This window comes from Podarcis cretensis (genome assembly GCF_951804945.1).
Source record: "Podarcis cretensis genome assembly, chromosome: 1".
Classification (NCBI taxonomy): Eukaryota; Metazoa; Chordata; class Lepidosauria; order Squamata; family Lacertidae; genus Podarcis; species Podarcis cretensis.
In genome coordinates this window covers 129,363,258-129,386,960 of record NC_137170.1, presented here as the reverse complement: position 1 = coordinate 129,386,960, position 23,703 = coordinate 129,363,258, and the positions used below count along the sequence as shown (strand labels likewise).

General features: G+C 43.7%; 2 protein-coding genes across 4 annotated transcripts in view; both read right to left on the bottom strand.

The window, feature by feature from the left end:
- Nucleotides 1-1,219: 1,219 nt before the first annotated feature.
- Nucleotides 1,220-16,464, bottom strand: BZW1 (basic leucine zipper and W2 domains 1). 3 transcript variants are annotated; one of them, XM_079981001.1, is made up of 12 exons: nucleotides 16,306-16,464; nucleotides 13,509-13,582; nucleotides 9,027-9,203; nucleotides 8,430-8,524; nucleotides 7,844-7,909; nucleotides 6,941-7,076; nucleotides 5,986-6,095; nucleotides 5,712-5,882; nucleotides 4,198-4,344; nucleotides 2,863-3,001; nucleotides 1,760-1,882; nucleotides 1,220-1,663 (listed from the first exon to the last, which is right to left on the bottom strand). In XM_079981001.1, exons 2-12 carry the CDS (start codon nucleotides 13,570-13,572, stop codon nucleotides 1,632-1,634), a joined length of 1,260 nt encoding a protein of 419 aa, XP_079837127.1. In that variant the 5' UTR covers nucleotides 13,573-13,582; nucleotides 16,306-16,464; the 3' UTR covers nucleotides 1,220-1,631. The 3 variants fall into 3 exon arrangements, with proteins under 3 accessions (XP_079837127.1, XP_079837126.1, XP_079837125.1); XM_079981000.1 differs by having other exon boundaries at nucleotides 16,310-16,450; XM_079980999.1 differs by lacking the exon at nucleotides 16,306-16,464 and adding an exon at nucleotides 15,879-16,033.
- Nucleotides 16,465-18,072: 1,608 nt separating this feature from the next.
- Nucleotides 18,073-23,703, bottom strand: part of LOC307216115 (aldehyde oxidase 3-like) — an 83,246-nt gene continuing 77,615 nt past the window's right edge. Inside the window, exon 35 of the mRNA XM_079976015.1 lies at nucleotides 18,073-19,064. Coding sequence (XP_079832141.1) covers nucleotides 19,011-19,064 — 54 coding nt within the window. The 3' untranslated portion in view covers nucleotides 18,073-19,010. The remainder of the gene's footprint in view (nucleotides 19,065-23,703) is intronic.

The window sequence follows — 23,703 nt, the reverse complement described above, 5'->3', positions numbered from 1 at the left end:
GAAGTATCCTGTCTTCTGGCCCAGGGTGAATGCACCAGGGAAAAGGCACAGTTGCTGTAAATGGAGCCTATTCCAAGTTTTTACTGGCAAAATTTGTTAGGGGAAAAGGTATTTACCTGCATCTTGGTGGAACTGTATACACACAGGGCTTTGCTATCTGAATGCTCATCCAAAACCTCTCAACGCATGTGGCTGATTCACATAGCTAAACTGCTGGAGTTTGCCCACTTACATTTCACTAGTCAGAAGCAGTCATTTTGGGTAGAAACAATGGACAGAGGGAGAGCAATCAGACACACAAGTTTTTCCTTTGGCATTTCAGGGTGGGAAAGCAGGACCTGCATGTACTGAAAAAGATTGGTCCATAGAAACCCATGTATTTCTGCATTGAAAGCACTCCTTGGCTGCTATTCTGAACTGCCTGACTCATCCATTCTCTGCCAGTAGGCCCACTACTAGAGTCACATCTGCTGTATCACATCTTGCTATATGTAACCAGAATATATTCTGACCCGGGGATATTCAGCACACCTAATGCACTTAAAGAAACAAAGACGCCTATAGGAAATAGTTTTCCTCTATCAACAATTGGGTCCAATTTAGACAGTTCCCCTCTCTCGCAGTTTCAGGGATACAGAAACCAAGGGGGTCTGAGGCTAGTAACACGAAAACTAGTATAGCTTATGCAGATAGTATGCAAGAGTTGCCTAGTTTCCTTCCATTCTTTTTCAGTGAAAGCATTGACACACACACACAATATTTCTCTTCCTGATCCTGGTTAGCAAGAATACATTCTCCAAGTATCTAAAATGCAAATCCTTTTAACCTTTAAAAGGATGGTATTCAACACTCATCCTACTCAAAGGACATAACCTAGTCACATTCATTAATTTTTGAGGACTTGGTTTACTACAAGCTAAAAAGTAGTATACAACATTGCTCAAAAATGGTCAATGCAAATTGTTCGTTCTGTTTCCAACTAATAGCAAGGCGGAAAAATACATTTTTCAAAGAGAATATAGATTGTTCAAGGATCTGCTTAAGACTGCAAGAACACCAGAACCAGGAAGCTGAAGGCAAAGAGCGTAGTTTGAATACTGAGCTTAGTGACTGCAAATTGCAGTGGTATTATGAACAGGGAATGATGTGATGTTAGGAATCCCATCACTCTTGCTTGGATCTAGTTATCTTTCACACACAATTACACAAGTATGGCCTCTTTACTTTGGATACTTGTACAGTTTAATTTGCAAACAGAATTTTTATAACAAATTTCATTTTTCCAAATCATGTCTACTTGTAAACTTTTTTTTATAGAAAACCCAGGGATAAAATGAATTTAAGTTGTGGAAGGCCTTAAATTATGTTACAGTAGAAAATACAGGAGGTAGAAGGTAACTCAAAAAACTAATGCAATGTTAGAATCAAATCTATAGCTCCTGTAAGCTACTAACACATGGTTTTAAAAACCTAAATCTGGTGTTCTCTAATGACCATAGAAAACACAAACATAAATTTGCCATGAGAGCCCTTATATCATGCTTGATACAGGGAGGTAGGATGTAAGAATCAGGACACAAAGACATGACGTTTTATCTACTGCTCCTGTTTGCTTTACTGTTTTTGACAACTTAGTCACCTTCTTCAGTTTCAGACTCAGATTCTGAAAGAAAACAAACAAGCATTCCAGCATGAGAACACTAAACTTACTCAAATGAATGCACAGCAAGAAAAGCGGAATTGCATTAGGCTTACTCACCTTCCTCAGCATTCTTGAGCCATTCTACAAACTTTTTCATTTGTTCCAGAAAGACACTCTTTCCTTTGGCAACATGGGCATCTTTATACCATTTCAGGATGGGTTCTTCACTTAGAACCTCAGCTGTTGAAAACAAAGTGGCGTTAGGGCAAGCAGTGTCTATCCCTTCATGCAGCAGTTTAGAAAACAGATGCCAAGTCACACCATGTGTTTTCAAAGCACAGAAGTGCTTAAATGCAAACTCTCTAAAAAAACAACCACCAGTAAGTTTGCCAAGCCACGTTCCTCATGCTCCGTGGCCTTAGCTTTGTTTGGGCTGTAAATTTCCACTAGACTTGACCAGTTCATCAAGCAATACATTTTATATGTTGCTCAATCACATCTTTGGAACTGAAGCCTCATTAAAAAAGTAAAGGGACCCCTGACCGTTAGGTCCAGTCGCGGATGACAGTCGCGGATGACTCGGGTCGCGGTGCTCATCTCGCTTTATTGGCTGAGGGAGCTGGCGCACAGCTTCCGGGTCATGTGGCCAGCATGACTAAGCTGCTTCTGGCAAACCAGAGCAACGCACAGAAATGCTGTTTACCTTCCCGCCAGAGCAGTACCTATTTATCTACTTGCACTTTGACGTGCTTTCGAACTGCTAGGTTGGCAGGAGCAGGGACCGAGCAACGGGAGCTCACCCCATCGCGGGGATTCGAACCGCCAACCTTCTGATCAAACAAGCCCTAGGCTCTGTGGTTTAACCCAAAGCACCACTCGAGTCCCTTGAAGCCTCATTAGGACACCCTGTTTTCATCAACAGGATACTCATCTACATCTCAAAAAAGTCACGACATCACAATGGGTAGCGGGGTTCTGTTAACACTATTGTGGGCTTGTCAAGAAATTTGTTTAAGCGGATGCAACACCAGAAGACTAAGAGCCTTTTCAAATGGCATAATGGAATTATGGGCTGCAGCTTTCTTCTTTGAGATTAAGACCTTACTGATAAGCATCAGAAGCTACAGGTTAAGTAGTTAAAATAAGTTAAAGAGAGTTAAATTGTTAAACTCTTGAGTGTTCTATCTTCTTTTACACATGACTAAGTGTTAAACCATTACCTTTGTAGAAGAGCACCACTATTTTCTGGAAGGCTTTCATGAAGTGGATGTTGTCATAACAGTACTCCTGAATCTTGAGCAACAGAGTCAGTTCAGACTGACCTTGGGTTGTAAAGGCAGCAAGAAGAGGGCTGTATTGCTGTGAAGATTGTAAGAACAGTTACGTACAGGGAAAAAACCACACACGCTTTTATTCTGATCAACAGCTTCCCATTTCTCCATAAATGTGCCTTTTAAATGTGTTGGAGAGTGAGTTATGGGTGGTTGTTTTTTGTATTACATATTTTGTGCTTTCATTTTGTTTTTTTATGTTGTGAACCGCCATGTGATCTTCAAATCTAGTGTGGTATACAAATTTGATAAATAAAAATAATGTTTTGCCTACTTGTTATGCACAAGCTAGCGTACACCAGAATACTGCTTAAAATTGGGCTTATCAGAAATCATCAACATGTAATTTGTCCTAAAATGGACATGTACATTTTCAAACCCTGCTGCCAGAAAATGCCTCTTTCATGAAGGGAAAAAATCCTCTGGCTGCTGTTGAACTGCAGCTTCTCATTGTTCCTGGCCACATTTGCAGGCGCTCATGGGCGTTATAGTCCAGCAACGTCTGGAGGGCCCATGGTTCCTCACCCCAGTCTTAGAACCATGCACCGCCAAGTTACCTATTAGTGATTTCCATTTTCTTTTACAGACAAGAGTAAGTAAGATTTTTCAAAATCCAGGAACTCAACATTTTAGGAAGAAAGTGAGCCCTACATTGTGGCATTCAGGGTACACTATCAACAGGTTTACACTGAATGAGATAATAAGCTTATATTAAATCAGGAGAAATGAAGAGAATCCGTTTGAAAAATCTAGTTCTTATTTTTATGTAGCCTATTCTCTGCATATCAATACAGTATTATGACTGAAACCGTACATCATTATGTAGCGTAGAATACTTCTTTTTCGGGGTACTAGCCACTAGCTTTCATTCCCTGTCCTACTGTCCAGTGCACATTTTGTGCCCACTGAGCAGGTTCAGTCCCATATTGGCCTGTTTGGGGCTTTCCCTCTCTCCTATTTTTTTTTTTGGGGGGGGGGGTTGTGGTGGGAGACACATTTATGTACAACCCCAGCTACAATAATTTTTTTTTTTTAAAAAAAATTCATTTGATTTGTCTGCAAACCTCGGGGTTACCCCTAACATGACATCTGCATGAGCACCTGAAAACTGAGCTGGATACAGAGGGAATGATCACGTGGACTTTGCACCCATGCCTGCACTGCAATGGACCCACAGATGTTTGCTTATATGATATACTTTTTTAAAAATGAACATACAAATACCTTCAAGTGCTTGATGGCTTGTTCCGCTACTAGCTCCTCTTTTTTGTTCCATTCCACAGTGCTCATTACACTGGACCAGATAATGCCTATCACAGTCTGTTCTGATATGTTGTTTTTCTTCATCTCTTCCTTGACATACAAGATGATCTAGACAAGCAATTCCAGGGAGTGTTACATAACATTCTTGCACGTGTATTGACAAGCTTTGCTTAGATTTTCAGATATAGATTTCCTTGGGCCTAGAGATTAGCTTTGTTCTACCCAAGAAGTAAATGCTACAATACTTGGCACCGCCCTTGAGTAATAACAACAACACCTACTACTACTACTACTGCTACTACTTATCATTTATACTCCAGCCACTCTGGGCAGCTCCCAACAGAATTAAAAGCACAACAAAGCATCAAACATTAAAAACCTCCCTAAACAGGGCTCCCTTCAGATGTCTTCTAAAAGTCAGATAGTTGTTTATTTCCTTGAGATCTGGTGGGAGGGCGTTCCACAGGGCGGGCGCCACTACCGAGAAGGCCCTCTGCCTGGTTCCCTGTAACCTCACTTCTCGCAGGGAGGGTACCTTGTGACCACCTTTTAAGACATTTCTGTCAAGACTCAGAATGTGAAATTCAAGACACAGCTCAAGGTGGGAACAGCCATTCTCCCATTCCTTTCTACAGTTTCTGCCTATAGACACAGGCATCTTGCTTCTCCTTCCCCACCCCCATTTTAGAATATAAAATCTTAATACATTTCTCATTGATCATGGAAACCAAGCACAGAAACTGGGCAGCCCAACTATGGTAGCCTTCCACCCTCCAAATTGCTTGGATCCCCAGCTACCATGAGCTATCATTGGCTATGCTGCCTGGGGGTGGTGGGAGCTCTAGTCCTAAAACATCTATGGTTTGTGCACTGTAGCAACAACCAGTCCTTAGGAAGCAAGGTGAAACCAGCCAGCTGCGTCCCAAACCCTTGCCAAGGAAAAGGGATCAAATCCCTGTTCAATCACAGAGCTCCTTGGGCGGTGGCCTTGGAGAACGTCACCATCTTGCAGACCAGCTTTCTTCACAGGGCTTACTGCATAGATCAAGATAACCCAATGCATGCTTTCCTGGACTCCTTGTAGGATGCAAATGTGATAAACACAATAGCATTATTCACAGGTGAAAAGGCTATAGCCTGAACAGGTACAAACGTATATGTGAACATGCTTAACTGTTCCTGAACATTATCGTTATTTTCATAAATATCTGCAGTTATTTCAAACATTATTAAACAAGGTTTCATACTTCCCACCTTGCTGTCAGCATTTTACATTAGTGCAATGTTAATTAGCCAAACACACTTGGAAAGAAAATATTTTAACAGCAAAAATTGTTATAGCAATTGAGACAGCTAGAAAACCAAGCTACTTTCACCTTCCTTGGTTGCCATGGCAGATGCCAAAGTTACGAAACAAGAGTATTAGAGACCAAAGAGGCTCATAAGCTATGAGCAGAGGAAACCAATGTACTTACATCCTTAAAGTTATCCCCACGTGACATCTGCTCCTGAAGTTCTTTCTGCAGTTCTTTACGAGCCCCTATGCACTGCTGGTTCCGGACGTATTCAGAGAGTTCCTTTAATCCTGCATCAGTGAAGTATTTTGTGAAGTGTTCAAGGCTTTGCTTGTTGGCTGGAAAGAGTTCCTGAAACATTGATATTGATTATTTGCGGTGTACTTTAAAAAAAGTTGCACATCTCAAATTACTCCATTTTCATCACCAAAAGTAGATTATCTTATTTACTTACCATCAGCCTGTTGTCCATGTTGACTTTACGAAGGCTAGCAGCTACTGCATTGATATCTTTTTCATTTATCCATGATTTGAACAGTTTTACTGCAAAGGCTGCTGAAACACCTGCATGAGAAGTTGTATGGTTACTTTTAATACTCTTGAAGAGGTGTCTTGCTTAATACTGTCCTGCTATCAGATGTGACTTACCCTTGCCCTCCAGACGTGATTGGACTCCCAACTCCCATAAGTCCCATAGAGCACGGCCAATGGTCAAGAATGATGGGAATTGTAGTCCATCTACATCTGTAGGCCACAGGTTAGCATATAAAAACACAGGTGGCTTTGTTGTCTCAAACTGTTAGCAGATTTTGATAATGAAATCGCTCTTTGTGTATCACTTCCTGACTGGCTTCATGAGGAAAGGTTTTCTAGCACTCTCACTGGACGTGCAAAGGTCACATTGCATGATTAAATGGTAAGGTTTTGCTTCACTATAACTAAAACAAATGCACAGTCTGTTACCTAGTACCTACTTCAACCTGTGAATCTTAAGAAAAAATCTGGATCTTGTATTGTAAAATTCTGAGAAAAATACCGTATTTTTCGCTCTATAAGACGCACCTAGTTTTTGGAGGAGGAAAACAAGAAAAAAAATATTCTGAATCTCAGAAGCCAGAACAGCAAGAGGGATCGCTGCGCAGTGAAAGCAGCAATCCCTCTTGCTGTTCTGGCTTCTGGGATAGCTGCGCAGCCTGCATTCGCTCCGTAAGACGCACACACATTTCCCCTTACTTTTTAGGAGGGGAAAAGTGAGTCTTATAGAGCAAAAAATACAGTACTCATATGCTAGGAACTGGGGTTGGACAGGACTTTCACTGGTGAAGAGAAACCTAGCACACTGTGCAGGAAGACACCTCTAAATATCAAAACAGACAGGGAACACTTCCAAAATAGTTTACCACAATTACCTTCTTTAACTAGATTCTCATTATATAGACTGTTGAGAATTGACGCATTAAGTGTCCCATTGGCCAGAAGAATACCCGTCAGCATGGCCAGTTTGTTCCGCTCAGACTCTGAAAAACCTTTCAAGAATAGCAGCAACTGCAAAGGGGAAAAGGCACAGTCAACACTCTGAAAGAAGCAAAGTGCTGAAATCATTTATGAATGCTACCATGAGATATAAAGGAATGTATCACTGGAAACAAGAAAAGGACCCCCTTTTGCAGAGTTTTTATTATAATGACTGAAAGTTTTACACGAAGTTTCCGCACAGCCACTTACTCTGATGCCTATGGAGAACTATACCCTCCAGGTAACCAGAAAAGTAAAGGTAAAGGTACCCCTGCCCGTACGGGCCAGTCTTGACAGACTCTGGGGTTGTGCGCCCATCTCACTTAAGAGGCCAGGGGCCAGCGCTGTCCGGAGACACTTCCGGGTCACGTGGCCAGCGTGACAAAGCTGCATCTGGCGAGCCAGAGCCGCACACGGAAACGCCGTTTACCTTCCCGCTGGTAAGCGGTCCCTATTTATCTACTTGCACCCGGAGGTGCTTTCGAACTGCTAGGTTGGCAGGCGCTGGGACCGAGCAGCGGGAGCGCACCCCGCCGCAGGGATTCGAACCGCCGACCTTTCGATCGGCAAGCCCTAGGCGCTGAGGCTTTAACCCACAGCGCCACCTGCGTCCCCAACCAGAAAATGGAACTTTTATAAATGGGACAGAAATTATTCTTTTTTTTCAGGCCCTAAGTGACTAGCCAAGGAAGATGTGCTCATGCAGACTAAATGTTTTGCTAAATAGTAACAAACACACAAATATACAGGAGTATCTATAAGGCCATGGTCCAAAAAATAGTTTCAACTTGCAATACCTTTTTGACTTCATCCTCAAAGCCTTTTTCCAGGTATTTGTAACGCCTGATCAGCTTGTTAAAGACCTGAAAGACAAATGTTAGCAATTAAGACTATAGTTTTCATAGAAAAGGTGGGCAACCTGATACCAAGGGGCCATATGCATTCCTGCTTTCGTTTTATGTTCCCCATGCGCCTTCAGAATCTTCCCCAGCAAGGGGATCCCCCAGAATCTCTGCCTCCCAGCAGTAACTTTCTTTCTGTCAATTTCCTCATTTTGTCAGGCTTTCCCCCTCTCTATGTAATTTCAGAACAACTGGAAGAAGCAGTATTTTACCTGATAAAATCAACTGATTTTAAAAAACTTTTTTCCTTATTATTTGACTTGAGGATAAGGAAATCCCACCCCTCCAATAATCCAGAACACTTTTGTCTCTGGCTGTGCCCATCACTGCTCCGGCTCTGGTCAGTGCCAGCAGGTATCCCTCAGCAATTAAGCCCTCAACAATCCCTCTTTATACATGCAATCTTGCTTTTCTGTGGATGTTTATATTGCAGGGAGGTAGAATCAAGAAAAGCCATTTTTTAAAAACCAACAAAACAAACCTGAGCAAATGCTTGCATCGTTTCTAGGTCTTCCTGTGCTGCAAACACACAGACATCTGTGTGCATCATGTCATCTGCCAGTGTACCACCTGGGGCTATTGAGAAATTGGTGTTTAGTTTTACAAGAAAAGCTAACATTGGCTAAGATCACTTTCACTAGTTAGAACAGCATTTAAGTTTAATACAATGCAATGTGAAGTAAATCAACAGCAAGTGAAAACCAACTATTTAAAGTTCAATGGCAAACGGAGCAAGATAAAAATCTTTCCCAGTGCTAAGAATTAGGAACCCCACCTTCTTACAGGGATGCTAGTTTTTCAGGAAAACACTGAAGGCTGACTAGAAGCTTTCATCTTCCTAAATTTGAACTGGATCATCAGTTACTAACAGCTACCATAAAATATTACGTCACTTCTGTGTGAAACTCTTCACAGAGAAAAGAGCTCTAATGCTATTATATTCTGGAGGGTACAGAGGCTACATAATCAGTAGCAACTGAGATCATGACCAATGAATGGTTGGTTAGTTTTAAGATCCAACCATGCAAATACACAGGCACACTTGTAAACCAAAAGAGCCCCTCTTAAGGTCACTTACCCAGCATTCCACCAGCCACCAGAATGTCAAAGAGTGTCTCTGCATAGCGGCGATAATCAAGTTTTGCTCCAGAAGCATCAAGGAATTTTGCTACTGCTTCCAAGTCACTGCCAGTTTCATTTAAACCTTGAATAATACAGTCCTGAAACTGAGTGGGGTCAAACCTCTCTTTTTCATCTGAAATAAATAAATAAATAAATAAATATTCTGTGAACATAGTACTATTTATTACATTGTTTTTTAATACAAAATCATATTACAGAGAGTGGCCCCAATTTAGGTACACAGTTCAATCAATGAAATTCATCACAGCAAGTTATATGGGTACAAATAACACACACAACAAAGTGGCAGTTAATTTCAGGCTGACAGTTGGAAAAAATAGTGGAGCCAGATAAAATAATAATAATACAGTGGTGCCCCGCAAGACGAATGCCTCGCAAGACGGAAAACTCGCTAGACAAAAGAGTTTTCCGTTTTGGAGGTGCTTCGCAAAACGAATTTCCTATGGGCTTGCTTCGCAAGACGAAAATGTCTTGCGAGTTCCTGCGGTTTTTTCCCCTCCCCCCCTTTTTCTAAGCCGCTAAAAGCCGCTAAACCGCTAATAGCGCTAATCCGCTAAGCCGTCAATGGGCTTGCTTCGCAAGACGAAAAAACCGCTAGACGAAGAGACTCGCGGAACGGATTCTTTTCGTCTTGCGAGGCACCACTGTAATATTATTATTATTATTATTATTATTATTATTATTATTATTATTATCAATATTCCACCCTATACCTGGAAGTCTCAGAGTGGTTCACAGAACAAGATAAAAGGATTTTTCTTTACTGATATTGTGAATGATGACAGCAAACTTGAGTCAAGAAGAAAGTAAGTGGATTCTAAAGCAGTATTACCTACTGTGGGGCCACTCTGTAATGTAGCTCCTCAATAGATGCTGAGGAACAAAGGTTGGAAACCTTTCTTCTTTGAAATACCCTTCGAGAGTCAGGGTTGACCAGGAAGTAGGGCACTCAAATCATGCTAATTCACTAGAGAACAGTACAGTAGTGGGTAAAAGAGCCTTCTAGGGCTGGGGCATGACACGGCCTCTGTATATGTGAAGTCCCGAACCCAGTTCCCCAGTATCTCTCACTCTTGTTGTTCAGGTTCATACTGCTGATACATCAGCCTTTGCCAGCCAGCTGCCCTCCAGATGTTCTCGAATACAACATCTATTTGGCTAATGCAAGTTGTAGTCCAAAACATCTCAATAATCACAACACAAAGAAAAACAACAAGTTTTGTATATGGACAACTATCACACTGTATGGCACACTGCTGAGATAGAAGATTGGCATTTAATATACTGTACATCAGGGGAGCATATTATGGCCATTTTCCACTTTAAAAGTTACTGGAGATTTCCATTACACTTTGGAGAGGCCCATCACCAGGCCCTTTAAAGATCTATGCTTTCCCCTTTTTTGCATGATAAATGGTTTGGTATTTTTAGCAAAATACAAAACGAACCCTTTTCCGTCAAGAAGTGTGCTTTGTATTCAAAGAAATTTACCTGTAAAAAGTTAGCACCCACGTTCAAAATAAAATGGTTCCATATCAGCCTTTGGCTACACCCTTCTTTTTCTGGCATGGCACCAGTAAATTGACATTAATTACCTGAATTATCAACCAGTATCCAGCCCAATTTTCAGGATGTGGAAGTCATGAGTATAGTGTTCATGACTGAGCAACCATTAAGGTCTGCTTCAATCTTCCACAAACATAGGTATTTCCCTTTCACTTTAAATGGGGATTCTGACACAAATCAGTTTATTACGGAGCTAGCTAACTCTCACCAGCAGTTCCAAGAGCTATTTCTACCTCTCGCCATTTTATTACATTCTGGTTCTCTCTATAAAAACCCTCATATGAATGCATTGCAGAAGTTCTCTTTAAACTCATCTATTAAAAATACAAACTTCATGGGCTTGCCTTCATGAATTTACTATATCCCTCAAGATCTTTGAATGGTCAGCTTCTCAGCTTCAAATAAGCCACTTATCTGTACTAGAACACAAGATACTCTCACTGTAAGATACCAGAAGTATACAACAGATAGAAAACGAAGGACCACAGTCACAGGAAAATCATTTTTGGCAAAAAGTGTTGTCAGTTTGAGCACTCTCTTAAGCCAAGAATATCTGGTAAAAAACAATCAAAATATCAGCTGCACCTGAAATCTTAATTTCTGTTTAACCTATTATCAGTCTATTTATAATGGGCTAAAATTTTAGCACCACCCACAGCAATTCAAAGTTAAGTTATAGTTGCTTGCTACTCCACTTCTGAAAACATTACATGAAGGTAATAATGAAAATTATAAATAAAATTTCTGAAAACATTACACAGAAGTAAATTCCATGAATATGAGAGGATCTTCTTTCACTTATGTCATTTAGAACTCAGGTATCAGTTTTCTTTGATCCTCAAGATACTGGGCATTTGTTATCCAAAGACTAATACCACAGTATTATGCCATGTATGCACTCCAGCTCACCCACCATGTTTCAGCAGATCAAGAAAGTACTTATCTATTTCTGCTTCCGGGTCCCACTCCCACCTACTAATTTGTTTATTGGAATTCCACCTTTTTCACTCAGTCCAGTTTCATTCTTTCTCACTTATTTAAGCAGAGCGGTACTAAACACCAGATTACACTCTTTTCCCTAGAACATCCTGACAAGAAGTGTGCAGCTCCTTCAGTTTCAAAGGTTTAACAAAAACAAAACAAAAAAGCTGGAAGGTCCACCATAAAGTTGAACGAGGATTACAAAAGTGAGTTCAAATAAGACCTTGTATCATGGACCTATCCCAACTCTAAATACTAGATTCAGGGTTCTGGCTCAATGGCAATAATCAATTTTGTGATGTTTTTATGCTGGCACAGAAGTTCATGTGATACATCTTTTAAGTCATAGGATCAAGATTTGCTTTCACCTTCACAAGTCATTTAACTGAAACCATACCAAAATAATCTTTAAAATAAGGACGTTTCAGTTTAGAATTCATAAAAGCTACACTTTTCTCTCCTTTTACTGAAGAAACACTGAACAGACAAACACTCTTTAACATAATTACTACCCACAAGTTAGTATTCCTGTGCTTTCTGGCATGCCACATAGCCAGTTGGCTGGACTATTTATATGTCATAGTAGCAAGAGATATACGCCCTGTGCAGAGGCAAAATTAAGGCCCTTTCCTAGCCATAACACCTTTGAAAGCTCGTAGTTGACCGGCTTGAAGAAAAGTTAAATATAGCATCTACCCATCTAAAACAAACATCTCTCCTAAAGCCAGGCATTAAAGAACCATGAAAATTTGAATCCATGGGTACAAATACCATATGGCCCCATGGAGCCTTCAATGTAGGGCTCCTCGGGATTGTATTCCCCCTGCTATTTAACATCTACATGAACCAGCTGAGTGGGGTCATCCGGAGTTTTAGAGTATGTTGCCAGCGATATGCCAACGACACACAGCTCTTCTTCTCCTTTACATCTGCAGTTGTGGCAGTGGATGTGTTGGACCATTTTCTTGCCTCAATAACGGACTGGATGAGAGCCAAAAACTAAAACTCAATCCAGATAAGATTGAGGCACTGTTAGTGGGTGGTTCTCTTGACTGGATGGATAGGAGGTTGCCTGATCTTGATGGGGTTACATTCCCTCTGAAGGAACAGATACACAGGTTAAGGCTACTTCTGCATCCATTGCTTTTCCAAGGCCTTTGGGCTAATGAGCCAATCTATGGCCTTCTAAACTGTGTGTAGATTGTTGTTTTTTGTTTGTTACTATGCTATGTATTTTAGTGGTTTTATACTATCTGATATTGTAAACCACCCTGTGATCCTTGGGTGAAGGGCAGGTGCGGAGGGTGCATACAGGATTAGACAGAGAAGGGGTAAGTCCTGCTGCATGGGCATAAGTCTATTTCACTCATGCTAGGATGCTGCTGGATACAACTCACATTGAATAATTTTGTTCAAGTTCAGTATGTGAGAACATCTTTGTAAGATAAATCAAAGGCTGCAATGTGATTTTTAAACAGACTAAAAACCTGTCACTGGGAGACAAAGGAGAATGGGTTCATTAGTTCACTGGCTTTAATAAAATTAAGATTTCTGTTAAAACAAATATTTTTATTTTAAAAGCAGGTGATAAGTGAAGAAAACAACAACAGGGATATTGATACTACTCTCACTCTTGCATTATATGCAAGACATAGCTGCCTTAATATAAAGAAGGTATAGTTGATCAAGGATCAATCCTAAAGACTTTCCACCAAACTGTCAATGCAGCTTTCTCTCTGTGTGTGTGTGTGTGTGTGTGTGTGTGCATGCGCGCAAAAACACAGTACAGACCACAAGCAAACTTTCTCTCAGATGTCCAACTGTATAATACAGAAACAATTTAATTAAGCATACATATAATTAGGCTTACCTCTTTTCCTAGTTTTAAAACGCTGGCCTGATAGCGTTGGCTTTTGCTGCTTTTGATTATTCATAAAAGACACCCTATGGAAAGAAACAAAATTTTCAAGATGTATCAGTTAAGCAGATGATCGCTAAGAGCTTGGGAAGACTTCAGTTAAACATCTGCCAGCTAAAAATCTTAATGGTTTCCTATTTTATTTAAGTATTATTTTCTACTTTAATGTTTGGAAACATTAAGTGTTTACAAACCTTTTCCTATGTTTCAAAATACATAACAGACCTCGGGTTCTATGATGCCTAAATTGAGTAAATCTGGGCTGAGAGATTAGAAACATGATGTTTTTCTTCCTCCTTTTCCCCCTTGCGTAAGAATTCCCTTCTCCCTTTCCCAGTTGGTTATTACCACAGTTTTCCCTAAGGTCTTAAACTGAACCAACTACAGTATGGTTAGAACAAATCAAGCATTGCCTTCAAACCATGATCTGAATCTATGGTTTGAAGACCAAATACTTTGACTTCTGAGGCGAGTAGTTGATACTGGACAGAGCACTGGGGCTGAGACCAGCGACTGATACCTATCAAGGCCTATTAATGAACTTGGGGTCAAACTTAACTTGGAATCGGGGAACTTCCAACCTCATGATTTTTACCAGTGCTCTGCCTAAAACTACCGTAAGTAAGGCCATAATTAAGTCAGGACTAGCTCCTTGACAAAGCGTTCTCTTGTGGGCCCTTTCCTATGTCAGTGGGCTCCAAGCACTGCTGGGTAATTGGTGCAGCCATCTTTTTATTTCAGTGCAATGCCCCACAGCAACACTAGGCTAGGGGCACTGTGATAGATTTTAAGCTGGTTAGATACAGTCACCTGACACTGCCTGCAGTGAGATGAATCATAAGATGAAAGTATCAAGATAGCCAAGGGGTACATGGCTATGCCCTCACACCTCGACTTCATAATTATATGTAAAAAGAGGCTCTCAGTCCAAACATATTAATTGTATGTATAGAATCCATCCTTAACACAAAAAAACAAAAGCATGAACTGCATTTAAGGCTTCAAGGGAAAAGGGAGGGGTTGGGGGGCAGGCGGAGCAGCAAGAGTATCACAATGTTTAAAGCCCTGTTCTTGAATTCATTCCAGATTAAACTGTAAACAAGAACGAGAGGAGTATTTTAAAGGGGTATTTGTGGTACTCCGTATACCCCAACAAGGCTGTAGTCCTATGACCATTTCCTTGGAACTAACTGCACCTGAACAAAACGGGATGATTCTGAGCAGGTGTGCTTAGGATTACAGTACCTGCTCTTCCAAAAAATCATAGCTGTCTAAAAAACACAAGGCAGGGCCAACATTCCTCCGGCATGTTTCTAGGTATTGGGGTGTGAATGAAGTTTTGGGGATGGGCCAAAATTTCTCAGAATTCCTGAATGCATTCCGGGAGCATATAGCATAACCAAAGTGAAACCAGCTATCCTCTTTCACGTTTGTGGGGTGGCAGGGCTTGGATTTTGAGGGGACCAAACTTACCAACAACCCCATGGCTACTGCTTAGCTAGGGGAACCCCCCCCCCCCGTGCCTTGGAATAATGTTACATCAGGACAGAGTATCAATTCAGGGTGCCCAGGGAGAAGAAGGAAAATAACTTAAGACGCCCTTCATGCTTTTGCAAAAAATGTGGGGGGGGGAGAGAGATGCAAAAAGCTGTTTTATCCACAGGGCTCATTTCACCCATCCTCGTGGTATTTAAAACTCCTCCTTTCCCCACCATGGTCTCTCCCAGAAAAAACAACAACCAAGAGTCACGAGCGCATACAGATTTTGGAAAACGTGCCAGCTAATCATCTCGCACCGAAGCAAACAGGCTGAGAAATTCTGACACTCAAGGCAGTAGAAACAGGAGATGATTGGACCCTACTGAACTTGAAGCATGGGAACCCCTAACAAAAAATATATATAAAATTTGGCAAAAATATTTGGACTTGATGTATTTGTACAATTTGGAATATTCAGTGTGATGTGATTGGATTGTTAAAATGGAAAACTTAATAAAAAATATTATTAAAAAAAAAAAGAGAGAGAAATTCTTTTCAAAATGCAATCGCCAAACGTTGAGTCCCCTCCTCCTCCTCCTTCCCCACTCAGCCCCGGGAGGTGTCTCCACCCTTCAAACCCCCTCAGGAAAGACACCCCCCATCTACAAACACGGGTAGGCCGTGTGTACGTATTTTTTGTGTAGTTGTGTGTGTGTGGGGGGGGGGTGTTGCCCAGCCTCGTGCCGCTGCCTGGGCCGGAAATGGGCCTTTTCCCGGAAGGCTGTTCCCTCAGCCGACCCGAGGCGCCCTCCTCCTTCCCTCCCTCCCTCCCGGCCTACCCACCGAGCCCTCCGGGCGGAGGCGGCCGCTGCAGGAGCTGGAAGCGATGGCCCCGGAAAGGAAGGGAAGGGGGAAGTCTCCCGCTAGCGCCGCCGCCCCGGCTAGGCTTTGAGTCCCGCGCTGCTGCCCCTCCCGGCCGCCACAGCCGCGTCCCCTCCCTCCCTCCCTCCCTCAGCGGCGTCACTGCCCAACAGAGGCCGCCGCTTTGTTACCCGCCAGGCCGGGCCGGGCCAGTGAAGGGAAAGGAGGGGGGAGGAGGAGGAGGAGGAGGAGGGGAGAAGCAGGCCCAGCAACCGGCCCTGCCAGCGCGGCCGTTACGGGCCAGGCTCGCGCCGCCGCGCTCCCCGCCCAATCAGCGCCCGCCAAGCCGCGTTCTCTCCCCACCCCCCCCCCGCCAGCTATCAATCCCGCCGCGCGCCTCGGGCCTCACCGACTTTTAAGGCAGGAAAGGAACGTCCAAGGAGCACGAGCTTGACTAAGCGGCGCGACGGAGGACGGAGAAGGCGGGCGGTCTGAAGCGGCTTCAAGTCTCCACCCCTTTTCCTCCTCTTCTACTCCCCCCCTCCCCACACAACCTCCCCCGCGAGGAGAGGAAACCACGCGAGAACACGCGGGTGACGGGCGGGAGGGAGGCGAGGCTTGCTGGGAAGGAACTATTATTCACAGCCGTCACACAGTGGGAGGGGGGGGAGAGAAGAGAAGTGTGTCGTGCTGAGGGTCGAGTGTGTGACGCCGGTTGGGCCTAAAGGTTTTTTTTTTTATTGTGGGGGGTTGGTTATTTCCTCATACAGAGAGGGAGTTCAAGTTAAAAATGAAGCAAGTGTGTTTGTTTTACCCTACCCCCGTTTATTTCGGAAATGGGCTCGTCCAGCTCGCCCGCTCCCCAACTACGTCACGCAGCAATGGGCGGCGTTCCTTTGGGCGGGGTTTGAAACGAGACTCTGCTCTCTGCTTCCACCTCCCCTCCCTAAGTAGACGCGTCCAGGTTCGTCCTTTTCCGGGAATGGCCCGGGATACTTCGTGGCGCAATCCATTGAGTCGAAGTAGGGGGAGCCCAGGTAGTGATCACCGTAGGAGGAAGCAGCCCAGATTTTTTGGTTTGGTTTTGAAGTTTCGTCTGTCTGTCTGTCTCGCAACAATGAGAGCTTGCAAAATAAATAAATGGTGCTTATGACTTTTATTGTTTCCGCGTTTCTATATGTATGGTCTACTTAAGATTCCTGCACTGCAGGGGGGGAGGGGTTGGACTAGATGACACTGGGTACCCCTTCCAACTCTACAATTCTGTAATTTGGTGGTAGCGGTTTCCATCAGCCAAAGGAAAAAAGGGGGAGGGGAAAATATGCAAAGGTTCATTTGCTTTTAAACGCAGTCGGGTTTTCTAGTGCGAGGAAATTGTAAATTTAATAATAATAATAATAATAATAATAATAATATTATTTATATCCCGCCCATCTGGCTGAGTTTCCCCGGCCACTCTGGGCAGCTTCCAATCAAGTGTTAAAAACAATACAGCATTAAATATTAAAAACTTCCCTAAACAGGGCTGCCTGATGGCGCTTCCGGCACTGTCCATCATCATATTAATTATTCCCGTGTTGCAGGTGGGGTGCAGGATTCGAGACACATCACTCATGCCTTCATTACAGGGGCTGGAGCCCAATCCTGCTCTGTAGTCAGGTGGTGTCATCCTTACGATTGGCACACCAGCCAATGGCCTGGCCAAGTTGTGTCAAACTGAAATGCATTATTACAGTACTTGATCGTGGCAAGGTATCTCATGTTCTGAGAATGCTGCTATGTAGGGCGAGTGGGGGGGGTTAATGCTTTGCTTTGCTATCGCTTTTATTGTTTTTAAAAATCTTGTGCTTTTATGTTGTGAACTGCCCTAAGATGTACGGGTGATGGGCAGTATACTAATTAATTAATTAATTGCATAATAGGTGGCAGCTTATCTTTTTTGTTTCATGGTGGTATCACTTGTCAGCGAGAGTGAGATCTGCTTGTGCCCTAGGCCTGCAACATTCGGGAGAAAACCGTGCAGGTGAATCTCATACACTCTTGAGTGCTGTGAGGGAAAAATTAAAAACCTGGAGGGGGGGTGGAGGTGAGGAGAGCTTATGTAGGCTGCTCTGGACTCCTTGGGGAGACAGCAGAATACAAAAATGAAATAAGTAATTCATTGTGACTCATACAGTTTCATAATAACAATTTTTAATTACCATATATGTCAGATCTTTTGAAAACAATACTTCTCAAATCATCATGCGAGCAAAGGTGATCATCATCAGGATAATAAATGATTAAAGTTAATGCTTTAAAAGTACTTGGCCATTATTTTACCGGCTAACTGCTTCCCTTTTTATGGGTCTGATACCCCCCCCCCCCGGTATGTTCAGGTTGAGGAACAGACCAGTGGCTTATGACAGCCTTGCAATGTAGTCCAGAGTTGTTCCTATTTTGCAAGTAAAATTTGCCCGCCTCCACAGCGCACCTTGGCAACACGTGGTCACTTTCTGCTGATGACAGTTTCCAGTTTCCTCAACTATGCTATGTGGGTCTACTCTGAGTGAAGGTTAATTGAATGCCAAGTCTGGGCAAGTTCCAGGAGAAGGTCTGCTTAACTGGCAAGGGACAGAATGTATAAGCCAAATGAGTACTTCAGCACTCTCCCCTGTGCCCTAACATTTACTAAATGATTCTCCCTTCACCCACATGATCCTCAAAGCCCAAACCAACAATCTCACCCCTCTCTAACTCCTCTGAATAAAAGCTGAGGTGTATCTGTGTGCCTGGTAGGCAGCCACCTAATTACAGCATTTTATATGCCTACAGTTACAGATGTAGATATCAATAGCCATTACAATACAATATGAACACAGATAACATGTAGATATACAGGTGCAAATTCTCACAGTTTGGAATTAAATTTTCTTATCCCTTATACGACGTCTATGCTTGATTATACACCTGCTGAAATTCACAGATTTGTTTTCGTACATCAATATAATTTTTAAAAATCTTGCACAGCTGAAATTAATATCATTGTCCTTCTTGTGTGTGATTAGACTGCGACTGCTCTTCTGATGAGGAAGAACATACAAAAGCGGAAAACTTTGGCGGAAAACCAGGACGTTAGTCTACTTCAATAGCCCATGGTTTATAGGTCCCAGGCATGTCCTTTGGAATCTAAAAATGAAAGAGAGAAACAGAAGGGCTATTCTTATGTGCAATTTCATATTAGGAAATAAAAGAAAATCAACCAATATAAAACTTGTTTTAATGAGAGGAAAGCTACTGTGCATTGAAACGTGAGATACGAGTTTATATCGCTCTGTACATACTTCAGCCATTGAATCACTGTAGTATAGTTTTTTCCCTCTCTAACAGAACTTTTTTAGACATCACTTTGCAAGTGTCCATACCTGCGTGCTATACAGTCAGCATGAACAGTTATTATTATTTATTATTTATTATTTATAGAACTTGTTAATCACTTTTATCTTGCTCAGGGCAACCCAAAGCAACTTACAGCTGTGAAATCATTCACACACACATACAGGGGGGGGTCTTCTGGCTAGTGTACGTTAGTTTATTTGCCCCCACACCTTTCAATACCCCATTATACTTCTTTCTCCCTCCTGTGAATTTATTGATATACTGGAAGCCCAACAGCAAAGGATACCCAGAGGCTTCCTCCATTGTGCAATGTTGTTGTTTAGTCGTTTAGTCGTGTCCGAGTCTTCATGACCCCATGGACCAGAGCACGCCAGGCACTCCTGTCTTCCACTGCCTCCCGCAGTTTGGTCAAACTCATGCTGGTAGCTTCGAGAACACTGTCTAATCATCTTGTCCCCTGTCGTCCCCTTCTCCTTGTGCCCTCCATCTTTCCCAACATCAGGGTCTTTTCCAGGGAGTCTTCTCTTCTCATGAGGTGGCCAAAGTATTGGAGCCTCAGCTTCAGGATCTGTCCTTCCAGTGAGCAGTCAGGGCTGATTTCCTTCGGAATGGAGAGGTTTGATCTTGCAGTCCATGGGACTCTCAAGAGTCTCCTCCAGCACCATAATTCAAAAGCATCAATTCTTGTGCAATGTAGTCAGCTTCATAACTGCATATTTATTTTCTTGTGGTGAGGCACTCTGAATATGCTCAGAGCCTGCCTGCTCTGGCACCAGGCACACAGGAAACACCACACAATTTCATTTACTGAATGAGGCATGGTTGGGGGAGAGCACCGTTTTGACTTTTGCCTCAGCAGCAAAATGTTTTGGAGTGGCCTTGAGGGGGAGCCATTAGAAGCAGGAGAGGAGACACTTCCTGCAATGCCTTTTTCAAACCAGAGATCATATACCGTATCTCTATTACTATGAGGTATAAAAAATGATTTTAAAAAAATCTTTTAAACTGTTATGCATATTAAGGACCAAACCTATACATACCTATACAAACTCAGAACAGTAAATCTCAGTGAGTTCTATGGGGCTCACTCCCAGAAAATTAGCTACAGGTTTACAACCTTGATGTCAAATATTTCCAAGAGCAGCCTTTGAAAGTAATTTTGCAATTATAGTTTTCTGACACACACCCTCCCTGCCTTCCCTATTGAAAATGATAAGTAATAATAATTATTCTTATTATATAGTATAATATGGCGCAAAATCTTGAGTGGCTGGACCTGACTGTCCTTGGGCTCTGGAAGCAACTAAGGTGAAGAGTATGATAGGAATTTTGAGGTCTTAGATATATGGAAATGTTCATAAATGTATTAACCAAGCACCTACATAGATCAGCATAGGAAGACCGACCTGGAACCATTTTGATTCCTAAACTGAGCAAATGTTTTCTCTGCAAGGTCAAAGTGGGAAACCTCCCCATTGTCTTTTCCTTCTCAAATCCTGTCTTAAGGGCACATTTAAGATATGAATAGAGTGTGAGCCTGTGACCTGGCCCAGGAACTAAGTATTTATCATTACAAAAGACTGGCCAGGCTCCCCAGGCAATCCAATCAAGTAACCTGCCAGACAGGAGATAAACAAGGACAGGAGAAAAACAACATTCAAATTTCTGTTTAGACCGCCTTTTCTGTGATATGGTATGATGTATCTGAAGAGTGGTCTTAGGTTACACACCTTCTGTGATGTATGTATGATGTTTCTGGGGGTGGTCTTGATCTACAGGGTGGCAATTTCAAAAGTCTTTATAAGGCCTTGTGCGTCATTTTTCTGGGTTCCTCCTCCTCTCCTACAGGTGAGGGGAGCACCTGTTGCAACAAATCAATAAGGATCAAGCTTACTAGCTGCCTTGCTTCTCAATATTCTCTTTTGCCTCTGTTATCTTCTCCTACCAATAGGGAACCTATGTAAGGACTCTACTGTATATGGGCTCTTGGATACCCCATAAGGGAAAAGGGCAATTTTTGTTTACAACAAGGGCAAGGGTAGGATTCTGGTCATATCCCAGGACTGAAGTTTGTATCTTTTGGTGCCGGACTCTAACTTACAATACTGCTCCCTAGTGCTTTATTTAGCACCTTTCAAGTATTGGAATCACTTACTGTCTGATTGTTGTGGGCCTCTGGATATTCCAAGGGGGCCACAGGTGAAAAATGTATAAATGGGGGGGCCACAGTACGAGGCTAGGAGGCCACAAATAAATAGGGGGCCACAAAGGGAAGTGAGCAATGAAGGGGGGGGGGAATCTTTTTTTTAAAAAAATCAAAAATTCCTGACTGACTGGCTATCCGCTTGGCCAATCACAAGCAGATAAGAGGGCAGCTCACCAGGGCCAACTGCTCCTTTTTGTCCTGCTTTTTCTGTAGCACCTCAGTCCAGAACTCCCAGGTCAGGTACGGACGGAGGTGAGGTTACAATGGGTAGGCCTGAGCGAGCCACAGCTACTTGTTGCTACCGCCTGGTCTGGGCACGGTGGCAGTCTGGACCTGACTCTGTAAAGCGCAGCGTCCAATCCACTGCAGCACCTAGTGGATCAGGGCCTTTGGATGTTGCTGAGGGGCAGTGGCGTAGCGTGGGGGTGCAGGGGGGCCGGCCGCACCGGGCGCAACATCTGGGGGGGGGGCGCGCTCACACTCGCAGCTCTCTGCTCCTACCTGGCTCACTCTCTCTCACTGCTGTGCGAATCCGATCCAAGCCGCCGGGTCGTCGCCCACTGTGGGGGGGGGGGTGCCAGGCGTGCGGGTTAGGGGGCGCAAATTACTTGCCTTGCCCCGGGTGCTTGACAACCCACGCTACGCCACTGCTGAGGGGCCAGGCTCTGCAAGGCTTGGGGTGAAATCCACTCCAGCGCTGAGCTGAGTGGGGTCATCTGGTGCTGCTGACTTGCATCTAGTAAATAACTAAGTGTCTACTCATAAGAAAGCTGCACTGATATCAGTGGGCCTTACTCCCAGTTAAGTGTGTGTGGGACTATAGTGTTCTATCTAGGCAACCAGGGCTCCTCCGAATGACAAGAACTTTTTGCACCAGGTCAGTGAGGACCACTTGCTTTTTAAAATTCTCCCATATACAGTAATACCTCGGGTTGAAGTAGCTTCGGGTTGAGCGTTTTTAGGTAACTGTTATGTAGTGAAGTTTCACCCTGGGCCAGCAGGGGGATACTGTATATAGTTTTCACTCAGGTCTGTAGATAGTTTTCAGTCAGGTCCACGTCAGTTATTTTAGGCGGGAAACGCTGGGCTGTTGTTGCTACAATGTTGACAGCCGGCTGCCTATAAAAGCAGGCCGGCTGAGCTGTTTGCAGTCAGTTCTATTCCAGCTTACAAAATAAAGAGCTACTTGGAGAAATCGCTGTGTCGTCTGCTACGTCAACCCACAACTTAACACTGGCGACGAAGGTGGGATCGATGGACATCAGAGCACAGCCAGATGCGGCCAGCCTCTGAACTGAGCTGAATCACTGAGCTGAATCACAGAGCGAAATCACTGAGCGAAATCACTGGACAGAACCAATTCAGAGCTGACTGTTCTGGCTAAGAGCACTGTGTTCCATCCATCGCCCTTCACGCCGGCATCGGAATCATGGCTTCACTTGTGCCTCTACCGCCGTTTGCGCCAGCCTCTGAATCATGGGACTCCTACCTTGCTCGGTTCGACTGCTACCTCCAAGCCAACGAGCTGACAGCAGTATCAAAGGATCGGAAGCGGGGCCTATTCCTCAGCCTCTGTGGGCCTGAGGTGTTTGAGACGGCCCGAGCATTGGTTGCGCCTGAAGCAGTCCAGGCAACACCATGGGACACGATCCAAGAGAAGCTCCGCAACCACTACGCACCAAAGCCGTCCAAGATTGCTGCCCGCCATGCGTTCTACCACCGGAACCAGGCAGAGGGGGAGTCAATCAACAACTACACCACCGCCCTGCGACAGGCTGCAATGCACAGTGAGTTCCGAGACTTAGACGATGCCCTGATGGATCGAATCGTCTGCGGGGTCCGGGACATCCATCTGCAACGGCGTCTCCTCGCCAAGCCAGACCTCATGCTACAGAAAGCCATTGAGGAGGCTGTGGCCTCAGAAGCTGCTGAACGCTCCGCCCAGGAGATCCGCAAGTCCAGCAGCCCGCGTCTTGCTAGGGAGCCAGTTCCGGTGTATCATGAAGAGGCCAGCAGTGATGAGGCATCCTCCAGTGAAGACAATGACGTGCACCAGACAAAGTGGGAGCGCAGGAAGTTCCAACAGAAGTCCAAGGGCCAACCGGAATGTGCCGGCTGCGGAGGCAACCATTCCCGTGCCAAGTGTCAATTCAGAGACGCCATCTGTAGGAAGTGTTCCAGAAGGGGCCACATCGCTAAGGTCTGCCGATCGGCTCCGTCTGA

Excerpts from the sequence above, each read along its gene's own strand:
- BZW1 (XM_079981001.1), bottom strand. The coding sequence starts at position 13,572 with ATGAATAATCAAAAGCAGCAAAAGCCAACGCTATCAGGCCAGCGTTTT. Across the intron at positions 7,910-8,429 it reads CGATGCAAGCATTTGCTCAG|GTCTTTAACAAGCTGATCAG; the intron begins GTTTGTTTTGTT and ends TTTGTCTTTCAG. Across the intron at positions 5,883-5,985 it reads ACATGGACAACAGGCTGATG|GAACTCTTTCCAGCCAACAA; the intron begins GTAAGTAAATAA and ends TCAATGTTTCAG.